This window comes from Lactuca virosa, chromosome 6 (assembly GCF_052849685.1).
Source record: "Lactuca virosa cultivar CGN04683 chromosome 6, Lactuca_virosa_CGN04683_v6, whole genome shotgun sequence".
NCBI lineage: Eukaryota > Viridiplantae > Streptophyta > Magnoliopsida > Asterales > Asteraceae > Lactuca > Lactuca virosa.
Genome location: NC_136431.1, coordinates 105,560,483 through 105,576,027, shown reverse-complemented (window position 1 = coordinate 105,576,027; position 15,545 = coordinate 105,560,483). Strand labels below are relative to the sequence as shown.

The 15,545-nt window shown below is 37.4% G+C and overlaps 1 protein-coding gene across 1 annotated transcript; it reads left to right on the top strand.

Annotated features, from left to right (window-relative positions):
* The first annotated feature begins 5,276 nt into the window (after positions 1 to 5,276).
* Positions 5,277 to 15,447, top strand: LOC145121825 (uncharacterized). The gene is made up of 3 exons (XM_079057524.1): positions 5,277 to 5,638; positions 14,069 to 14,364; positions 15,062 to 15,447. The coding sequence occupies exons 1-3, from the start codon at positions 5,277 to 5,279 to the stop codon at positions 15,445 to 15,447; spliced, it is 1,044 nt and encodes a 347-aa protein (XP_078913650.1).
* Positions 15,448 to 15,545: the final 98 nt, after the last annotated feature.

Here is a 15,545-nt window from a genome sequence, read left to right as displayed (position 1 = left end):
CATCAAGTGGAGGGTCACTTTCAGACATGACACCAACAGAGATCCGGACATTGATGGAAAAGCTAGCCGATGAATCAAAGCATTCATCAACTGAAGAAGAGAGGTACCCGAGTCAAGATGAAGATTGGTACACGGATGCACCTCGAGATGTAAAAGAGGTGCACACTCCTCAAATTGATGCTCAACTATCTGAGTTGAATAAGGTGGTAATGATGCTAGCTAACGACAAAGGTGTGCAATCCACACCCTGTCCTTGTGGTATTTGCACTCAAGTGGGACATAAGACCGATATGTGTGCTCAATTACAAGAAGAAGAATATGAAGAAGCAAATGCTTTGGGAGGCTATTCCGGGCACAATCAAAGAACTTATGATCAACCCCACGACAATCAAGGGTGGAACAAAAACCAAAACATGGGCTATCAACAAAGACAACCACCCCATTACCAAGCAAGGCCGCCATTTCCACAACAAAATTACCAACCTAGGCAACCACAACCTCTTCCTTAACAATTCGGATCCTCAAGAATGTCCTTAGAAGACATAATCAAAAGCATTGCCACTAGCACTCAAAGTTTTCAGCAAGAAACCATGGCAAGTATCAAGAATCATGAGCAACAAATGGCACAACTTGCTCAATCGGTGAGCAAAACGGAGAATCAAGGGAAGCTGCTGCCTCAAACCAAAAAGAACCCAAAGCACAATGCTTGTGCAATTAGGTTGAGGAGTGGAAGTAAATATGATGGCATGAAGATGCCCGAAGAATAAGAGGAGGAGGATTTGGTGATAGAAGAACCACCAAAGAAAAATGAAAAGAAAGAAAAAATGGTGGAGAAAAAGAAGTCGGAAGAGAAAGAAGCAAAGATCACACCACCACCTTTTCCATCAAGATTGAGAAGTACCAAAAAAGAGAGAGAAGATAGTGAAATCATGGCAATGTTCTGGAAAGTTGAAGTCAACATCCCTCTCTTATACGCGATCAAACAGGTACCTAGACATGATAAGTTCCTTAAGGAATTGTGCACGTCTAAAAAGAAGCTGCGAGGTAATGAGACAATGAAAGTAAGTGAAAATGTTTCTGCAGTTTTGCAGAAAAGGATGCCCCCAAAGTGCAAGGATCTGGGTGTTTTCACTGTTCCTTGTAAATTGGGAAACCTTTATGTCCCCCTTGCTATGCTAGATTTAGGAGCTTCAATTAATGTTTTACCATATTCTGTTTATAAATATATTAGCATAAGCACTCTAACAAAAACCTGGGTGATTATCCAACTTGCAGATCGTTCTATAGTACACCCAAAAGGTGTATTGGAGGATGTTTTAGTGCAAGTTAATGAACTTGTCTTTCCTATAGATTTTTATGAGCTTGATATGGGAGATGATGACCACCCAAACTCGAGTTCCATACTTTTAGGTAGACCATTCTTAAAAACAGCAAGAACACAAATTGATGTCTACAATGGTACATTGTCCATGGAATTCGATGGGGAGGTCATCAACTTCAATATCTATGAAGCAATAAGGTACCCAAGTGATGTTCATTGTATAAAATTTGTTGATATGATCCAAGCTTTGATTGAAAATTGTTTTGAGTTGACTAACCATGATTTGTTGGAGTTAGTTTTGAGCAGCAATTTTAATAACGATTTAGTCAAAGAGATTGCAACAAATTTCAAGGTTGATGAAGAGTTGTTGGAAATTGTGGAGTTCATGGAAGAAAGGAAGAAAATGAGGTATGATAATACCAATGTGAAATTGCCCATTTCTAACAAAAAACTTCTTCCTTCTATTGTGCAAGCACCTAAGCTAGAATTGAAGACTCTTCTAGATCATGTGAAATTGCCCATATCCAACAAGTTGTCCATTACAGAAGAAGATGAGTTGATGACTTTGCTGAACAAGTATAAGAAGGATATTGGGTGGACAATTGCTGACATAAAGGGCTTGAGCCCTTCCTTGTGCATGAATAAGATTCTGATGGAGAAAGACTTCAAACCAACCCGAGAGGCACAAAGAAGATTGGACCAACCCATGATGGAGGTAGTAAAGAAAGAAATCATGAATCTTTTGGATGCAGGTATGATCTACCCCATCTATGATAGTAATGGATGAGCCCCATTCAGATTGTCTCAAAAAAACGTTGGGGTCACAGTTGTTTCGAATTATGAGGGAGATTTGGTGCCAACCCGTGTGCAAAACGAGTGGAGAGTTTGTATTGACTATAGAAAGTTGAATGCCTTAACGAGAAAAGACCATTTTCCCTTTCCATTCATTGACCAAATGTTAGAGAGATTAGCGGGAAAATCTCACTAGTGTTGCTTAGATGGTTTCTCGGGTTTTTATCAAATTCTGGTAGCCCCGGAAGACCAAGAGAAACCCACCTTCACTTGTCCCTTTGGCACATTTTCTTAGAGGCGTATGCCTTTTGGTCTATGCAATGCACCCGCAACATTTTAGAGATGCATGGTGAGCATTTTTTCTGAATATGTTGAAAACATCATTGAAGTCTTCATGGATGATTTCACAGTGTTTAATGCAACTTTTATTTGTTAATCAAGAGCTTGTTTGGTTAACTTGGTAAAAAGTTAGGTTTAATTCAGAGAACTCATTTTGATTAAATAATTTTTGTAATAGAGGTCATTAGAGCTTGTTAATGAACTCCAGTACCAATTTAAACAAGTGCACAGTCAAATATTGTGTTTAAGGTTAATTATATGATGAGGGGAGTCACCGCGAAACTGAAATTGTTTTCTCTTATTTGGATTTTCACAGTCTTAAAATTCAGTTATTCTTTTATCATTTTCGATTTTTATTAGTTTAAATTTACAGAAAGAAGCCCCCCTTTTTTATGTTTTATTCGTCTGTCAAGAATTAGTTTGTGCCTTACACAAAGAGGAGAAGACTTTAGGATGTGTCCTTGAGGATCCGACCCTGCTTACCAGTACTGCCTGTTAGTGTAAAAGAGTAGTCTTATTTATACTTTTATTTGTTTAAATCGTGCACGACATCGGTTTTAACAAATTGGCGTCGTTGCCGGGGACACGGTAAACACTAATAATTTTATGCCAAGATCTTCACATACAGGTGATCTAATTTTTGATCTAGATATTGAGAAGACTGCTAGGAAGCTAAAGAAGGAAGCACAACTTCGGAAGCAGCAAGCGAGAACCTCATTCTCCCCTCCCCCATCACACTATAAAACACCTACACCACAAGGCACTCCCTTGTGGAACGAACCTGAAGCCTCATTTCAACCTTTTCCATAAGCACCACCTACCTCACCCGTTAACAGCCCCTTTAAAACATACTCGTAATCATCTTTAGAAGAATCCGAACCCACAGACTCTTCTAAAACCGAAACAGAAATCATCATGAGCGAAAACGGAGACGATGCTGAAAAGACTCTTCGCGAGTGGGCAACACAAGAGGTTACCCAGAAACCTCTGTGTATCACCTTTCCAGAAGCTCAGAACTTTGAGCTCAAATCCGGTTTAATCCATCTGTTGCCCCCATTCCAAGGCCTTGAGAATGAAGACCCTCACAAATTTCTCAAGGAATACCATGTCGTCTGTTCTGGAATGAAACCCCATGTAGTTACTAAAGACCAAATCAAACTAAGGGTGTTTTCTCTCTCAGTTCAAGATGCAGCAAGAGAGTGGTTATATGACCTCCCATCTTTTTCAATAACAAGATGGAATGAACTCACCAAACGTTTTCTAGAGAAATATTTTCCTGAGGCGAAAGTGTCGAATCTGCTCAGAGAGATTCTCAGTATAAAGCAAGGCAAAAGAGAGGCTCTCCATACTTATTGGGAGCAGTTCAAAAAGTTGCTGGTCCGATGCCCTCAACATGACATTAGTGATTATCAGCTATACCAGTGTTTCTGCGAAGGCTTGATACCCATGGAGAGGTAACTTATAAATGCATCAAGTGGAGGGTCACTTTCAGACATGACACCAACAGAGATCCGGACATTGATGGAAAAGCTAGCCGATGAATCAAAGCATTCATCAACTGAAGAAGAGAGGTACCCGAACTAGCTAAGAGGAGTCAAAGAAATGAGTAATGCCCACCTGGAATCTCAGATTTCAGAATTGACTAAGGTTGTCCTTCTGTTGACTAAAGGAAAAGGTATTGAACCAAAAGTCAAACCTTGTGGGATCTGCTGCAAAACTGGGCACCCAATAGATATGTGCCCACTACTTTAAGAAGACAATGCATCTGTTCAAGCTATGGGAGGATTTCAACAAATGCCATTTGATCAGCATCGCAACAACCAAGCTTGGGGAGGACCTCAAAATAACAATTTCCAGCCAAGGCCTCCACAGAACTTTCAGCAAAGAAATCAATGCCAGGCTCCAACCGGATTTCAACAACCTTTTCAGCAGAATCAGCATCAAGGCAACTTTCAGCAACCACCTGTTCAGTTACAAGCTAGTAGTTCCAGCATGTCTTTGGAAGACATTGTTAAAAGTCTTGCTACCAGTGACCAAGCTTTTCAGAATGAAACTAAGTCTAACATCAAAAATCTGGAGCAGCAGGTATCACAACTCGCGAACTCTATGAGCAAACTGGAAGCACAAACACAAGGAAAATTCCCATCTCAGACTAAGAAAAACCCGAAGCATAATGCTTGTGCTGTCACCCTCAGAAGTGGTAAAAACTACAAAGGACCAGATCAGCAAGAAGATGAGGAATAAGAGATCGTGGTTGAGTAAGAATATGAGGCAACTGAAGAGGTGCAGAAAAAGGATAGACCTGCTAAAGCTGAGGTAAAAATCACTCCTCCACCTTTTCCCTCAAGACTGAAAAACACGAAAAAAGAAAAGGAAGACAAAGATATCATGGACTTTTTCAGAAAGGTTGAGGTAAATATTCCCCTTTGATGCTATTAAACAGCTACCCCGATACGCAAATTTTTTGAAAGAATTATGCACTTCAAAAAGAAAATTAAAAGGAAACGAAACAGTTAAAGTAAGTGAGAATGTTTCAGCTGTTTTACAGAAAAGGCTGCCCCCAAAGTACAAGGACCCAAGATTATTTACTTTTCCTTGCAAGTTGGGGAACCTTTCAGTGCCACGATCCATGTTGGACTTAGGAGTTTCTATAAATGTTTTGCCATACTTACTTTTTAAAACCATCGAGGTAGGGCCACTAAAAAGAACATGAGTTATTATTCGATTGGCTGATCGTTCTCTGGTACACCCAAAAGGTGTGCTGGAAGACGTTTTGGTTCAAGTGAATGAAGTTATATTCCCAACTGATTTCATTGTATTAGATATGGGAGATGATGACTCACCAAATTCAGGTTCCATTCTTTTGGGGAGACCATTTTTAAAAACTTCCAGAACCAAAATAGATGTTTATGATGGTACCCTTTCAATGGAATTTGATGGTGAAGTTGTCAACTTCAATATTTATGACACCATGCGTTATCCAGATGATGTTTCAGCCCTTAATTTTATTGATGTAATTGAACCATTATCTGTAGAATATTTTGAAATTGCTAACCGTGAGTCACTAGCATTAGTGCTTCACAAAAATATGTCTATTAATGAAGTTCAAGATTTATCAGAAAAGTATGTGGTTGACAGAGAAGTACAAAAGATGGCAGCTCACATGGACCAGCAAAGAAAGTTGAGGTATGGTACCCAAACTCTTAAATTACCAGTTTCTAACTTCAAACTTTTCCCTCCGTAGTGCAAGCACCCATCTTGGAGATGAATACACTCCCAAAACATCTGAAATACACATATCTTGGATAAAAAGAAACACTTACAGTCATCATCTCCAACAAGTTGTCAGAAAAAGAAGAGTTGGAACTGATCATTGTTTTGAAGGAGTATAAAAGCATGATTGGATGGACTATCACAGACATCAAAGGACTCAACCCATCTCTCTGCATGCATAAAATTTTGATGGAAGAATATTATAATCCATCGCGAGAAGCCCAATGCAGATTAAACCCACCAATGATGGAGGTTGTTAAAAAAGAAGTTATGAAGTTATTGGATGCTGGGATGATATTGTTGGATTAGGTGTCTAAGCCCATAACTATAATTGGGATGTACTTGACCCGAGATGGCATGGTCCATTTGGGTTGCATATCACTAGGACAATTTGATAGGATGGACTTTTGAGAATAGGTTATTTATGATTTGTTAATATATTATAAGTTCTAATATATTAATATGAAATCATATGATTTAATTAGTATTGATCAAGAATTAATTTGAATTAATTTTGTGATCAAAAGAGACTAATTAAATATATGGGGATTGATTTGGTAAATCAATGATTCTTATAGTGTGGGCCAATTGTTATTTAGGATGGGCTAAACCAATATGGTAGTCCACAGAGATTTAACCCATGGATCCTAGGTAATATGAAGAGTCATGAGCATTAGGGTTTACATGGTGCTAACCCTAATCTTGACACACTATATAAGAAGCCCCTTAGCATCCAAAATGACACACTAGTGGTCCTTGGAGTTCCATGAGCTGATTTGAGGTGCAAGAATATTCTCTCAAAATTCATCCTTTATCCAAAAGTTGTGTTGTGATTCCATTTGAGGTGCAACACTTCGGGCACTAAGTTCTTAAAGGCCAAACTCAAGAAGTTCTACAAGCTACAACAAAGAGGTAATTCTATAACTCTCTTTTATGTTGATTATGTCATTTGTATGCTAGTTGTAGGCTTAATGCTTTGGAAACAATATTGCATGTATAATTAGAGAAAACATAGATCTAAAGCATTTAGGGTTGTATGTGCACCATAGGATGTTGTAGTATACTAAAGCCCATCAAGTATGTGTTTCAAAATAATGTATTAGTTTAGTAGAAGTGGTTACTAAGGCAAGAATTAATTTTTCGAGATGAGAGTATCTGGTCTCAGGATCCAGGAGACTTTTACTTACATAGTAGATAGGATGTTGATCCCATGGAGCCTAAGGAATATGGAAGGTCATGACCATCAGGGTTTACATGGTGTAACCCTAATCATGTCATACTATATAAGAAGTCCCTTAGTATCAAAAATGGCACCCTAGTGTTCTTGGAGATCATTGAGCCGATTTTGGTGTTAGGATACTCTCTCAAAAGTCATCCTTTGTTCTAGGTGTGTTGTGATTCCATTTGAGGTGCAACATTTGGAGCACTAAGTTCTTAAAGGCCAAACTCAAGAAGTTCTACAAGCTACAACAAAGAGGTAATTCTATAACTCTCTTTTATGTTGATTATATTATTTTGTATGCTAGTTGTAGGCTTAATGCTTTGGAAACAATATTACATGTATAATTAGAGAAAACATAGATGCAAAGCATTTAGGGTTGTATGTTCACCATAGGATGTTGTAGTATACTAAAACCCATTAGTGGTATCAGAGTTTAGGGTTGTTTTCTATTATACTTGATGTTTATAGGTTTTCAAAGTGAAAAATCTAATTTTCTGCCTTCTGCCCAGTGAACTCGCCGAGTCCACTGGGTGACTCGCCGAGTCCCTTCAGTAAATGGCCAACTCGACGAGTCCAGTTCATGTACTCGCCGATTTGGTGCTCCAGTAGGCAGATTTTCGACTTTTGGCCAGAAATTGGATTAGGATCATTACCCCAAACTATTTTTTGAACCATGAAATGTGTTTTTTCATAAGGTAATGATCATGCTTGTCCAATTAAAAGATAATTGTCATAGTTTCAAGATTTGTATTAGTTTATATGATAGCCTAATTTCTTGTAAATAGTTGATGTGAATTATCTTGACTTATGAGTTTAATCTAGATCATAGAAAAATTATTTGATTATTGTGTTAATTGAAATATTTGATCTAAATGTCTTTTATGAATTCCATATCTTGGCCTCAAGTTATGGAAAACGAAAAGTTTTTCATAAATGTTTTTTTTATGAACTCCATAACTTGTCCTCAAGTTATGAAATTTCAAGAGTCTCATTTTAAAAGTCATCTTAAATGGTTTTAAAAGTCTTCCATAACTTGTCCTCAAGTTGTGGAACGTGAAAAGTTTTTCATAAAAACCTCATTAAACTCATAAGTTAGAGAAATGAAAAGTTTTGACAAGTTTCAAAACTTGTCCTCAAGTTTTGGAATTTGTAAAGTTTCACTTTTGAATACTTTAGTTCCAAACCCTAGAGTTTTAAAAGTTAAAATTCAACCCTTATACTATTATAATATTATAGGTTTAATATTTATATATATGTATAAGACAAGTCAGTCTTACCGTTAGTATGCCTCATTTACGAAGCCGGTCTATAAGGGGGTATAAGGTTACTACCTATAAAATGGCAGTTTAATCGGTGTCCACTCTCACCCACCGCTTCCTTGACTGGTGGAGGGTCGTTAGCCGAACGGGTAGGATATGTCATTAATTCTCATTAAAAGTATAATGAAAATACCAAGTAACTAAACACTTATAAATTCCCAATCTTAGTTACTTAGGAAAAATGTGAATTTGGTGCTAACCCATGAAATTGCACTTTGCACCTTGTTAAGTCGTTAGTGGAGTGTGTATGGTTAACCGACACACTAATCTGGGGCTGACAGTGCGTGACAAAGGGTAGCTTGATGTTAATCATAGATCAATGGAGCTTGTGTGGTTAACCGGCACATTGATTAGGTGATTTGTAACATTGAGAGTACCAAGCTAATTTGCATGGTTATTCACACCTTGTTTGTGATCCTCGGCATCCCAATCACAAACTTGAAGGGCACAATCGAGATTTAAACATGCCATTGAAAATTTCAATGAATCTCAAAGGATCTAGGAATTTCAATCCATTTAAAACTTAATAATTAATTTCGTTTTTCATGGTGGAAATTGCTAAATCATCATTTACCTACCATCAAATATTTTGCAATTGGATTACGGCATCCCTCTTCCAAATTGTAAAATATTGTGTTGGGTCCTAGCCTTAATATTTCATGTTGGGTGTTATATTAAGGACTTAAATCAACTATCTTGAATTTCTCCCATTATAGATGTCTAAGTCAGACAACTATGGTCTTCCCAAATCTTTTGGAAAAATCTTTCCTCATGAAGATGATATTCCACAAGACAATCAAGGTGAAAGATTAATCCCTTCTTTGTGCTGTAGTGGAACTTCACTTCCTCCACCTCCTCCAATAATTCTCCCTAACATACAAGTTCAAGGTCACTCAAAGCCCTATTAGCAGGAAGGAAAGGCTATATGTGCTCACGTCTTGGAGATGAAGTTACATATTGACAGGCTGGGAAAGTTGGGTGTTGAAGTCTCAAGGAAGTTGGCTGTGACTGGTTTCTTCAGTCACTTCCTAAGTCATATAGCGGGTTCTTTAATGACTAATATATGGTAGATCACGACATGAGCCTTATTGATCTAACATATTTGCTTGTTTCTGCTGAATCAGAAATGATTTGGCGCATTAGTAAAACAAATTTTATTGGAAGATCTACTTCCCAAACTTCCATGGACATTGACAATGGGAACATTGGAAGTCTAGAAAAGCTTTCTCTTGCCATTGGAAAGGGATCGGCCATGGTCAAGTCACTTGACAGAATGGTAAAGAGAAAGGCTAAGTCTGTGATAGTCCCGTGTACCATTCCCAAAGAGTCCATATGTTTTTGTTGCCAAAAAAGAGGCATTGGTTGCGAAGCTGCCATATTTACCTAAAAGATCCAAGGATGGTAAAGTCAAAATATCTGACTCTACTTCACGTAAGTCCACTATCTAACTCTATTAAGTTCCTATTTGGAGATTCTTAATACATGATGTAATGTAATTACATTTTGATGTTTTGAAGGATCGAAGTAAAAAAAGGAAGCTTAAAGGAAGAGTAAGCTGATTCTGATCGCGAAGAGATGGATTTCGATTGCATGGCCTGATGATCAGAATTTTGAGCTGCTGCTTAAGAGTTATGATAGATTTCTTAGGAATGGATAACAACATAGTTTTCATATGTATTTTCATTGTAAGGAAAATTTTTCCGCAATTTTTTATAAATAAAGAAAAATTTTGAAATTTATCTTACTTTTTAAGTTTCCTTACAATGGCATTGGTGAAAATTGTTGTTTATATGTTTCCATTGATAGCAATATTGGAAAATGGATTTGATTCTTTCGTTTGTGGTAGTGCCATAATTTACCAAATAAGGAAAGATTCTCATCACCCAAGTTTCAGTTGGATAGAAACTTGGAATCATGCAACTTGTATTGTGTGATGAATGAGAACTTCATCTTTGGGAAATTAAGACTAATTCCTTGTTCACATGTATATGTGAGTCAAGTAAAGGAATAGGCGATCGGGTACACTTGGTTATGTGCTGGTCAGGTCCACCACAAAGAGCGATAAGACTATTTGTCATGATTTATGAAAGTTTAGTAAATATGGTTATGCTTACAAGATTAAGTATATTTCTGAATCGTTGAAAAAGTTTCAATGTGTAGCAGAACGAATAAGAATAATCAAATTAGGCAGAAAGATAAAAGTTTATCCAATCTGAAAGGATGGGAGAGTACTTTAGTATCATGTTTTATGATTATCTTAGTGATTATGAAACCATATCACAATTGATCCTCTAAGGACATCTTAGTCCATTTGTATGGCTAAGAAGAGGAATCGTAAATTGTTGAAGTGGTTAAATCTAGAAGATGAGTCATACTTCGTTCCAAAAACAAGTCTTAGACTCATGGATAGGAACACAAATTCACATGGATTGAACAAGTTTAGTCGATATGGGTTTGGATTTATCACTAACTGTGTCTTGTGATTGAACAAGTTTAGTAGGCCCTTGTGCTGCCAGGTGGCAAGAAATTAAGAAATTAAATGGAAGCAATGGTAGGCTCTTGTGCTGCCAGGTGGCAAGAAATTAAGATTGAACAAGTGTAGTCCATATGGGTTTGGATTTGTCACTAACCGTATCTTGTGATTATGGTTATGACAAATTCACATGGATAGGAACACATACACCATAAAATCTAAGTGTCATAAGGTTTCTCTCCAATTCATGAAAATGATTGTGAGGAAACGCTTTCACTGAGTAGATTTTATGGAGTTAGCAATTGTGATATTTGCATTCTCAAATCCGATTATGATTACATCATCCCTCTTCATAGTTCAAATTGTGAGAAATGGAAAAAGGGTCTAAGCATTTGGAGCTTATTGTCGTAAGTTCTGAATAGTTAAGAAACACATGGAAGCTATCTAAGGAAAGGTGTATGATTTTGAGAAGCCTAGATAAAGTCTTATCGAAGCATCTCGTAACAGAAATCTGAACTTTGGTAATGAAAGTCAATAAGTATTGATTTCTAGAAGTCCAGCTGATTTCTGGGTTCATGTCAAAGCTAGTGGGAGCATAAGCGTTATGCTAGTAAGATAATAATTATTATGCTAGTGGGAGCATAATTATTATGGTAAGTGTTGTAAGTTAGCAATGTTAATTATAGAAAACAAAAGTTTCAAATCGCAAAGTTGCACGGTTTGAAAAGTTGTTTTGGCTATAATTAAGGGATAGGAAATTATACTTCATTTCAAAATCTAAAAGCTTAGATTGAGTTTTTAATCAAATTTAGTCAAATATATATGAATGTTATGTTGGAATGGTCCAACATAAGGAAATTCCATATATGGAAATGTTAATTGCATTCTCAAAATTTGATTATGATTACGACATCCCTCTTCATAATTCGAATTATGAGAACATGGCAAATAGAAATATTATAGCAAAAGGCTGATCAAGTATCATGTCTTTATGTTAGACATTATGAATCGCATCCCATATGCTTCGGTTATAGGATCGATTGCATACGCTATAATATTCTCGTGTTCTAATTTTCCAAATGCCTAGGGCATTAAGAGGGAAAAATGAATAGAAACTGGATATGACTAAAGTGGTTAAACACTGTTAAGGAAAATCGAAGTTTAGCCAAGGATTGGCCGCTTAAGGACAGTTGGAAGTATAGCAATGGATGAACCATATTTACATTATTATGAATAGACAGGAGTCTATTAATAATGAGTTGTCGTATGGAAAATATGGAATGTTTCCATATTAGGGGTTTAAGAATAGATGAGAAAGTTAGAAACTTTTATCCAAGAAGGATGTTCAAAGGAATGTACTTTGAATTTGAGACTTCTTTTCCATGGAATTGTCTTGTAACAATCTCCAAAGGAATATTTTTTAATATCGTTGGTCAAGTCTCTGTGACTTTTGGTACCTAGACATTACAGAAGAATCATTGCATGATAGTTTAGAATCTAACACTTCCTAGCAGTGACAAGAATTTGAAATTCTTACACTTGAAATAAAGATTTGGAATTGTGAAATGAGCATCATTGAAATGTTGTCTATTGATCTATTTCACAAAGTCAGGACCATAGACAAACACAGTGTGCATGCTTGGAGCATGGCATAGCTATTGTTTTAATTCAAGTATTAAGTTGATAAATCGAAACATTATACAATAAATAATGAGTAATCAATATGGCACTCAAAAGTTTTGGGGCCATATAGGATTAGTATTATTCTTGTGTTTCACTTTGCATGTTTTGACTTCCCGAATAACTAGGTTATTCAAACCATCCACATTCGATCATAATTTGGAAGTAGGTATTGAGGCAAGACTGTCATGAATGGGTCTGTAGTTTGTCTAGGTGTTTTAGACATAGCTGCAGTGTTCATGAGTACTCCTGAAATAAGATTCGAGTATTGGATTCAACCCACACTCATCTGAATCACTTCATGAATTTTATCACGAGTGATTATGAGACGATAATATCTTATATTCTTGAAACCAAGACGTGTGAGTTGTAGTTGCAAGTCGGTTGCACATTGACATATGTAAACGCACCAGTAACTTGGTGTTATAAAACATATTGTTGGGTGTAATTTGATTAGTAATTACAAGAAAGCATTTGAGTGGAAGTTTATCCATTCCTTTTACCCCATGTGGTTAAAAGCGATATCTGTGGGATCCTCGATGATTTAGTGATGACAAACCCGAAGTGTTTGGCCAAGCGTGGACTGATTTGATTTGTTCAATTAGTCGGTCGTAATAAATCGGAAATCGGGAAACAATAGATGGACAGGGAGAATGATTAAAATCCATGTATCAGTCCATACGATATCTAGAATGGAGGAATATATGATCCCTTATCTAATGGACGCGTCATTGACTAGGTCAGAGTTCGACAACGACTTTTAAGAGCTACGATTGCTAGTCGGGATTTTGGAGTCGTACTTGCAATAATAGTTATTAGACTTATCCAAGTGGGAGACTATTGGATTAGGTGTCTAAGCTCATAACTATAATTGGTATGTACTTGACCCGAGAGTAGCATGGTCAATTTGGGTTGCATATCACCAGGACAATTTGATAGGATGGACTTTTGAGAAGAGGTTATTTATTATTTGTTAATATATTATAAGTTCTCATATATTAATATAAAATCATATGATTTAATTAGTATTGATCAAGAATTAATTTGGAGTTAATTTTGTGATCAAAAGAGACTAATTAAATATATGGGGATTGATTTGGTAAATCAATGATTCTTATAGTGTGGGCCAATTGTTATTTAGGATGGGCTAAACCAATATGGTAGTCCATGGATAGTCCATGGAGGTTTAACCCATGGATCCTAGGTAATATGAAGACTCATGAGCATTAGGGTTTACATGGTGCTAACCCTAATCTTGCCACACTATATAAGAAGCCCCTTAGCATCCAAAATGACACACTAGTGATCCTTGGAGTTCCATGAGCCGATTTGAGATGCAAGAATATTCTCTCAAAAGTCATCCTTTTTCCAAAGGTGTGTTGTGATTCCATTTGAGGTGCAACACTTGGGGCACTAAGTTCTTAAGGGCCAAACTCAAGAAGTTTTACAAGCTACAACAAAGAGGTAATTCTATAACTCTCTTTTATGTTGATTATGTCATTTGTATGCTAGTTGTAGGCTTAATGCTTTGGAAACAATATTGCATGTATAATTAGAGAAAACATAGATCCAAAGCATTTAGGGTTGTATGTGCACCATAGGATGTTGTAGTATACTAAAACCCATCAGATATACCCAATATCTGACAGCAAATTTTTCAGCCCAGTCCAGGCCGTACCAAAAAAGGCTGGAGTGACAGTGGTAGAGAACAGAGAAGGAGAACTGGTTCCGAATCAGATTCATATCGATTACAGAAAATTGAACGCAGCCACCTGGAAAGATCATTTTCCTCTCCCATTCAGAGATCAGATGCCGGAGAAGCTTGCTGTAAAATCCCACTACTGCTGTTTGGATGGATTCTCAAGTTTCCATCAGATTCCAGTTGCTCCAGAAGATCAGGAGAAGACTACCTTCACCTGCCCATTCCGGATATTCGCGTACATGCGTATGCCCTTTGGACTCTGCAACGCACCCGCTACCTTTCGCGTACAGGCGTTTCCATCATAATCTTTTCTAATCATGCAGCTATTTGGTACCTTCTTGCCAAAAAAGACTCAGAGCCAAGGTTGATCAGATGGATTTTGCTGCTACAGGAATTTGATATAAAGATCAGGACAAAAGTGGGAGAGAAAATTTGGTAGCTGATCATCTGAGCCGACTCACCCCACCTGAAGACCTGACACTGATTTGTGAAACCTTCCCTGACAAGCATTTATTCGTTGTTCAGATTCCTCCTTGGTTTGCTGATATAGTGAACTACTTGGTCTCGAGAGAACTCCCTTCAGATCTCACCCGAGCCCAGAAAGATAAAATAAAGAAGGAGGAGAAAAGATATGTCTGAGACGAGCCGTATTTATGGAAACACTGCGCTGATCAGGTGATTAGAAGATGTGTGCCCCAAGATGAAGTCAAGTCAATTCTGAATTTCTGTCATTCAGAAGCTTGTGGAGGGCATTATGGTCCACAATGAACCGCACGCAAGGTCTTGGACAGCGGTCTTTATTGGCCTCTTATTTTCCGCGACTCCTTTTTGTTTTTCAAAACTTGTGAAAGGTGTCAAATAACTGAGTCTCTAACATATCGGAATCAGATGCCACTTACTCCAATTTTGGTATGTGAAATCTTTGACGTTTGGGGTATAGATTTCAGGGGCCTGTTTCCGTCATCTTTTGGGTTTGTGTATATTTTACTTGCTATGGATTACGTGTCTAAATGGGTCGAGGTAAAAGCTACACGAACAGACGATCCCAAGGTTGTAGTTGATTTTGTCAAGACAAACATATTCTCTAGGTTTGGGACACCGAAAGCCATTATTAGTGATCGGGGTATGCAAATCTGCAACCGCACCCTTGAAGCCGTCCTCAAGAAATATGGTGTCACACATCGGGTATCCATATTATATCACCCGCAAACGAACGGGCAGGCAGAAGCTTCAAACAGACAGATCAAGGGCATTATAGAGAAAACCATTAATCCGGTCAAGAAAGATTGGAGCATTCGATTGGATGACACGTTATGGGCTCACTAGACATCATACAAGACTTCTATCGGTATGTCCATATCGAATTGTTTTTGGCAAACCTTGTCGATTACTGGTTGAATTGGAGCATCGAGCATATTTGGGCC